Source organism: Zea mays, chromosome 8 (genome assembly GCF_902167145.1).
Source record: "Zea mays cultivar B73 chromosome 8, Zm-B73-REFERENCE-NAM-5.0, whole genome shotgun sequence".
Taxonomy (NCBI): Eukaryota; Viridiplantae; Streptophyta; class Magnoliopsida; order Poales; family Poaceae; genus Zea; species Zea mays.
In genome coordinates this window covers 137,513,263-137,520,659 of record NC_050103.1, presented here as the reverse complement: position 1 = coordinate 137,520,659, position 7,397 = coordinate 137,513,263, and the positions used below count along the sequence as shown (strand labels likewise).

Here is a 7,397-nt window from a genome sequence, read left to right as displayed (position 1 = left end):
AGGGGGCACAGCACGACACGAGCACTCTGCACTCCACTACCGCGGTACCGCCTGCCTGCAGGCTGCAGCCCAGCCGTCCGCAGTCCGCATCAGATCCTGCGCTGCCCTGCCCTGCCCTGCCCCGACCATGCCGCCGCCGCCACCGTCGGCCCCGGCCTCGCACCACCTGCGCCTGTGGTGGAGGCGCCGGGGCCGGGCCGGCGCGGTCGGGGCCACCTTCGCCGTCGCGCTGCTCGCGACCGCTTTGCTCCTCGCGCTCTCCAGCTACGCCTCCATAGTATTCCCTGCGTCCAGTGGCCGCCGCGGCCCCGCCCTCGTCGGACTCACCCTCGTCCGCCGCGCCAGCGAGAAGGGCGCGCGTGAGTTCCCGGCTCACAACACGTCCTTGCTTTCAATTCTCAATTTCAAATTTCGAACGGCCGTCCGTCCGTTCGTACTCGCGCACGTACGGTGCCCCGAGTACTTCCCGACCAGGAATCGGCCTCGGGATCTGAGTCGGGTCTCTGCTCTGGTTTTCGCAGTGTGCTTGGATGGGAGCGCGCCCGGGTACCATCTGCAGGGAGGGTCTGGGAGTGGATCGCGGAGCTGGCTAATCCACTTGGAGGTAGGTGATGTTCCCGATCGATATCACGTTTCGATACGAGCTCGTGCGCCTTGGGTCTCGAAGCTCGTTTGAACCATGCATGCGTTGTAGATTTCAATTCCAAGCACGCATCAGGTTCCGTAGCAATGCTGTGATAAGCACCACTCCTTTAACAAAAAATTTGAGGAGTAAGAAGATGACGTGCCAACCCATTTCTTAAACAAAACATCCTATAGCTTCTCTCTTTTTTTTTTTTTTGCAACCTTTAGGGTGGAGGCTGGTGTCGTAATCTCAAATCATGTGCCTCACGTCAGAGATCAATGTTGGGATCATCCCGGTACATGGAAGGCCAGGTTGAGTTTACAGGGATCTTGAGCGATGACAAATCTCAGAATCCCGGTATTGAAGTTTCCCATCTCTCTAGTGTTTGTTACCTTTATTGTTGATTATGTATTTGTGTCTAAATTGCAACACTACACCCATTAGTAATGTCTTCACAATTGGGTAGTTGTGCCTGCAAATAGGTTTGACTGTACAATTTAGACTTTTTAGAAGCATAAAGTCCTCATCTAATTTCTAACCATCCTTGAATTGCTATTTTGCATATTAAACCAATTGGATCATATTTCACTACAATGTAGGAAACTGTTAGTATTCATGAATACAGGCGCCCCCTGTGGTATTTACATGCTTTCAACTGTCTTAATTTCTCGCTGCAAACAGTTAACTCCTGATCAGCAATTAAAGATCATCTTGTTGTATTATGTCGTAATAGTATATTAATATGTCCAATTGCTCTGCTGTCATTTGCAGATTTTTACAATTGGAATAAAGTGAAGATAAGATATTGCGACGGGGCATCATTCTCTGGGGATGTAAAAGATGAATTGCAGGTCTGATTTGCTTATTTTCCAGCAAACTATGTTTAATACTAGGTAAGCATAACAATTCTTATTCTTTGAATTCGCGCAGAATGGTACACGATTCTTCTTCAGAGGCCAGCGTATCTGGGAAGCAGTTATGAACGAACTTGTAGTTAAGGGGCTCAGGAATGCTAAACAGGTCATTCCTTGCAAGTAGAATCAATTGCCTTTTCTTAAGGGAAAAATTGTATGTATTACAATAGTACTAGTCTCATTTACTTTGGCATTCACTCTAAGGGTATGTTTGGTTGCAATGGCAGGAGCGGGACGAGAGTACGGGATAGGATGAGACAATCCTTTAGATAAGGTTGTTTGGTTCAGGGTCAGGGGTTGGAACATGATCATCCTAATTTTATCCCAGTTGTCCGTCAAAATTGGACGAATGAGAGGGGACACCGAAGGACATGTCTGTCTCTGGCTGTCTCGCAACCAAACACACCCTAAGTTTCTCTCTATCATTAACTAATAGTATATGAATTAGTGAAGGACGAATATTTTGGATGCTTTACATTGATGATTTTATTGCCAATAGTAGTATGTTGTATAATTGTATCCGCTTGCAATTTTAGTTCTAGGTGTGATCAGGAATGTATAATCTTGATTGCATACTAATTTCATCTTTGCCCATATAAAGTAATTATAAACCACTGTACTGATAGTGTGATGCTGATATTCTATTTCAGCTTTCAGGCTTTCCTAACAGGATGCTCTGCTGGTGGACTAGCCACTTACATTCACTGTGATTCTTTTCGTGCGCTACTACCAAAGGATTCTAGGGTTAAGTGTCTCGCGGATGGTGGTTTTTTCCTTGATGTGTATGTCTCTCTATTGCATACTGTGACTGATATTATACATTTTGCCATTTATTTTTTATCACCTGTGTTGTGTGGTTTATCCTTTCACATGCATGTCTTGTTAAGTTGTTACTCTACTCCTATTGATAATGTGAATTAAGGTTCCATAAACTCCTCGTGTCGGGAAATGAAAGGATTACTAATCAGTCTAATTTAGACATTTAGAGAAGCCAGAAGTCACTGTAAGACCAGAAAATGGGACCATAGTTTGAACTCTGAAGTACTTGTACCTCACGGCATTCAATGTCACCAGAAAAAATTTCAATAGTTAGATGCGTATTTGAATGGCGAAAGGGCCTCTAGCTGAGTTGGTTAGGTGGTCTGAGTAGCACTCCTCGGGTCCTGGTTCGACTCCCCGTAGGAGCGAATTTCAGGCTGTGGTTAAAAAAATCTCTCGTTTGTCCCTACGCCAAAGCACAGGTCTAAGGCTCAGCCCCGGTCGTGGTCATTCTCACATGGGCTTCGATGCCGCTGTGTATGGGTGGGGCAGGGGTTCGGGGGTTTTCTCGACCTGTGTGAGAAGGTATTATTCTTAATACAATGCCCGGGGGCTGTCTTACCCCCACAGGTCGAGTTTTTAGATGCATATTTGAATGTCAGGAACCTTACCTTAAAGTTGTCAACAATCATATATCTTACTTGGTCATTTAACATTTTCAAATGCCAGTCAGTGAGCACCGAATTTCAGGTCTGTTACATGCCTGTTACCAGTCAGGAATGAGATATTATCTTCAGTAAATATAAAAAAGTGGGAAATGGGAATTGTACCACTATGCTGTGTACTATGTTCCTATCTAATTCCTTGCTTTGTTCTTCAATAACAGAGAAGACATTTCTGGGAGGAGGACAATGCACTCTTTCTACAGTGATATTGTGCGCCTTCAGGTTTCTTTCCCTCTATGACATGCTACCACCATTTTCTCTGTTCCCAGTCTTCATGTTTCTTTTCTGAATCCTTTGTTTCAGGGTCTAAGGGAAAGGTTTTCGCATTGTAACTCAAACATGGACGCAGGCCAGGTTAGCACTTAATCTTCAATAATTAGTCACAGTAGCATCATCACTCACTGTCATAGTATGATATTCTAAAACTGCCACTTACACTGTGTTCCAGTGTTTCTTTCCACGTGAAGTTGTGAAGCACATTGTCAACCCAGTTTTCGTTCTTAATCCAGCATATGATGCCTGGCAGGTACCCTTGCCATATCCATCAAATTTCGGACTGTCCTACTTTTTTGTGTTAAAAATGTCAGTTCCAACATACCCATGCTTGAAGATTTAATGTTTCAGGTACAACATGCGTTGGCTCCAGAAGCATCTGACCCTCAACATTCATGGCTGGACTGCAGATTGGATATTAGCAAGTGCAGCCCTAAACAACTTGGAATTCTCCAAGGTTGGTTCGCCCTGCATGTAACATTCATTTTCTTGCTAACTTATCTAGCTTCCTGAGACCTGAATCCATGGACATGTTTTGTCCATGCCCCATCCGAAAAAATTGCAGGTTTCAGGAAAGAACTGCATGACGCTATAAGTGAAGCTAAGCAGAAAAGGGGCTGGGGATTTTATATCAACTCGTGCTTTGTTCATTGTCAGTCGCTGAACTCGTTGACTTGGCACTCTCCAACTTCCCCCAGAGTCAACAATAAGGTACTGTAACAGTCGTATACGAACTTGGTGAGAACGATCTTATCTCGAACTTTTGATCTCATTTTCTGGGATACTTCTTCTGCCATTCCAATCTTAGTATTTTCTCTCTCTATATATATATATCTTTCGGTGAACAGAGCATTGCAGAAGCAGTTGGAGACTGGTTCTTTGACAGAAGAGAGGTGAAGGAGATAGATTGCGAATACCCCTGCAACCCGACGTGCCACAACTTGGTCTTCGCAAGGCCTTTCAAGATATGAAATTTTATCTCTCTTCTTCCGCTATGATTTTGTTGTAAAATCAGAAAAAAAATATAAACTTGTTATTATAAATCATTTTACCCGATTGGTGGAGTCGACGGAGAAGCTTGAGAAGCAGCCTTGAGTTCACAGTTGCCAAGCCCCCCCTTTTTTTAGATCGCGGTTTTTTCGGGACACTACCCAGGAGACCAGGCAGCATGCTTCGCTAGTCTTGGGTTTGCCAGACCACGAAAAAGGCCTGTCATTGGCTCTCCTGTTGACCAATGACGCCCTGCGGCAGCGTTATTGCCGACATGAATGTCGCCATGCTATCGAGCACTGACTTTACGAGGGCAACCCGCCCGGCTTTGCTGAGAAGAACCGACTGCCGGTCAGGGTAGACTTGTGGAAATGAGGCTTCCTGGCACTGTAGAATCCGGATGAGTCGAGGTAGTAGTACTAGTGCTCCTGAAAGTAATGTGGCAAACCTGTTGTGGATCCCAAGTTGTCGAGGATGATTCTCCTTAGGTCTTGTTCCGTTTCATCCGGATATGAACTATGAAAGGATTACGGTGGATTGAATCCCTTCTTATTTGATTTTGATTAGAAAAGATTTAATCTCTTTCAATTCTCTTTGATCCACCGCAACCAAACACGCCCTAAGGTTTCTCGTGTCCTGAATCTCCACACGCACCACAATTAGTGTATGAGCTAGTGATAATTTAGATAACTAGCCAAGTGTCGTAGATTCCTAAATGTCGTAGATTAAGGTTATATTCAATATTGAGCGAGACTGGCAACTATAAGGAAGATGATAATGACCATAAAGAATAACCAAGTGCTCAACCTAAAAGAGGAAGGATGAAAAAAAAATAAGGGATCCAGATAAAGGTATAATTAGGACATTTTATTTTTGTTGATCAAGACACAACAGAGCTAAATGAACTCAAAGTTCAGAATAGTTATTAAGGGAAATACCATGTGCAATCACTTATATGGGTGCAATCGTACGATCAACAAATCTGAGACATTAACTCTGTATCCAATGGTAACTGTTGTTTTATATTTATATCCTTCCACCTCACACACCGTTGAAATTTGCCAAACTACCCCTGAAATAGCTATCGCCAGATATAGAATGAACGTCTCATATTGGTTGATTGCACGATTGCATAGATATGAGTTATTGCACACAATATGTCCCCATATATGTTTTTGAAAATGCTAACTTATACGCACAAGTGTGAGGGGGCACTTTAGAGTTAGCACACATGAAAAATGATAGAAGGAAAAAAAAGGCTAGATGACATTACTAAAAGGCTAGAGGACATTACTAATAGGCTAGAGGAAAAACAATTAGTTGTCTCTTAGGACCTTATAAATAGAGCTTGCTTGACTTTAGGACAAATATTATGGCTTTCCAAACTAATATACACCCTAATATACACCCTAGTAAGTCAAATGAAAGATCCCTTGCTCATCATTGAGTTGTTATATCTAGCGACACTAGTGATCGTTTTGACCTACGTGATTCTGGTTACTCTTAGTGGCTGCCACTGAAAGGATCACATGGCCGAATGGGATTTTATTAAAAAAATCTTGCTTCAAGTAGTAAGTCCTAAACCCAACTTCATAGTGTGACGAAAACATTTGCACCCTAATTTGTAACCCTATACTAGCATGGAGCATGGTAGTCCTAGGAATGTAAATGGTTGAATTGAGTTGTTCATAAGCAAACAGAAGGCTCCTAGATATCTGTTGAGATCTTGGAGAGTGGAAACTCCATACTAATCCTCATTGGAGCACACACACGCAAGAGTGTTGCTCTCCCTTGGTGGACCAAATGCTCCTTACGACCTGGTTTTTCGGTATAGTTTTTGGTATAGCAAACCGCCTACAACTATGTATAAGTCTTGGGCCAGGTTATAGATAAAGTAGCAGAAGATGACATTATACACATCCATAGTGGCATTAGGGATGACAACGGGTCGGGTTCGGATCGGGTAGAGTAAATACCCGCCCGCGACCATACCCGCGGGGATTATCCATATCCACCTATGACTATACCCACGGGTAAATTTTGTACCCGTGCCCGTATCCATCGGGTATCGGGCGGATATCGGGTACCCGTCGGGTATAGCAGCTTGGTGCATTCTTCCTAAATGAAGTCTAGTGCAGTTCTGAGCGTCGCACATCACCATGATCACCGGAGGCATATAATGTTGTTGCACAGTGCAGTCGTGCAGATATAGCCCTAGACATGTGTTTCTAATGTTTTTTTGTTAATAAACTTGTAACTCGTCAGGATCGGAGAGTAGCTAGCACAGTTGTCTGGTGTATTAACACTCTCTTAGCTCAAGTACTTGTACTAGCTAGCACTGGTACTACATACTGGCACTTTATCAAATGTACTGGCACTTTATCAAACATATTGACACTAGTAATAGAACCATATCAAAAGCATCAGTAGACAGGGAGGGATGGCAGTAGGATGAGCTGTTGAGGATGGACGGCTAGCTAGCGTATAGGTTGGTTGAAAATCTAAAATCACTATTTTCGGATATCCATCGGGTACCCGCGGGTAAGAAATCAAATCCGTACCCGACCTATAATAAAATCGGGTCGGGTACGGGTAAGACTCGCGGGTCAAATTTCGTGCCCAAACCCGTACCCAACGGGTATATCCGACCCGCGGGTAAAATTGCCATCCCTCTGCATAGGTGACTAGCACATGCACAAGATGGTATGATTTTTTTAATCTTGATTGTTTATGTTTATTTTGCTGGTAAATATTTGGCTAATTTAGATGGTGTTTAAATGCACTATAGATTGTTAATGGCTAAAATTAGCTACAGATATACAAACACCCTAGCTAATAGTTCATCTATTAACTATTTTTTTATTAAATTAGCTAATAGTTAGCTAACTATTTGTTAAATAGCTAATTCTACTTGTATATTTTTAGCTAACTAACTACTAGCTCTAGTGCATTCATATACCCCTTAAAAAAAGGTCAGGAAGCGAGCACCAGTTTGGTGGAGGGTTTGAGCCTGTAGCCGGGCTACACGCTTGGAGCTGAGGTAAGGCTTGGATGATGTCGGAGTAATGGCGGCGTTGGGCTCGAAACTGGGAGCATTACTCTTGGTCATGT

At 43.3% G+C, this 7,397-nt stretch overlaps 1 protein-coding gene across 2 annotated transcripts; it reads left to right on the top strand.

Annotated features, from left to right (window-relative positions):
* On the top strand, positions 1-4,838 carry LOC100274158 (Pectin acetylesterase 5). 2 transcript variants are annotated; one of them, XM_008656407.3, is made up of 12 exons: positions 1-359; positions 522-604; positions 853-982; positions 1,397-1,476; positions 1,556-1,645; positions 2,197-2,321; positions 3,185-3,233; positions 3,327-3,377; positions 3,472-3,549; positions 3,648-3,753; positions 3,862-4,007; positions 4,145-4,838. In XM_008656407.3, the coding sequence occupies exons 1-12, from the start codon at positions 128-130 to the stop codon at positions 4,265-4,267; spliced, it is 1,293 nt and encodes a 430-aa protein (XP_008654629.1). In that variant the 5' UTR covers positions 1-127; the 3' UTR covers positions 4,268-4,838. The 2 variants fall into 2 exon arrangements, with proteins under 2 accessions (XP_008654629.1, NP_001347475.1); NM_001360546.1 differs by having other exon boundaries at positions 17-359; positions 3,185-3,245; positions 4,145-4,336.
* The last annotated feature ends 2,559 nt before the right edge of the window (positions 4,839-7,397 follow it).

Coding starts and splice junctions, on each gene's coding strand:
- LOC100274158 (NM_001360546.1), top strand. CDS start 128: ATGCCGCCGCCGCCACCGTCGGCCCCGGCCTCGCACCACCTGCGCCTG. Junction 3,378..3,471: donor CAAACATGGACGCAGGCCAG/GTTAGCACTTAA, acceptor ACTGTGTTCCAG/TGTTTCTTTCCACGTGAAGT. Junction 3,754..3,861: donor ACAACTTGGAATTCTCCAAG/GTTGGTTCGCCC, acceptor AAAAAATTGCAG/GTTTCAGGAAAGAACTGCAT.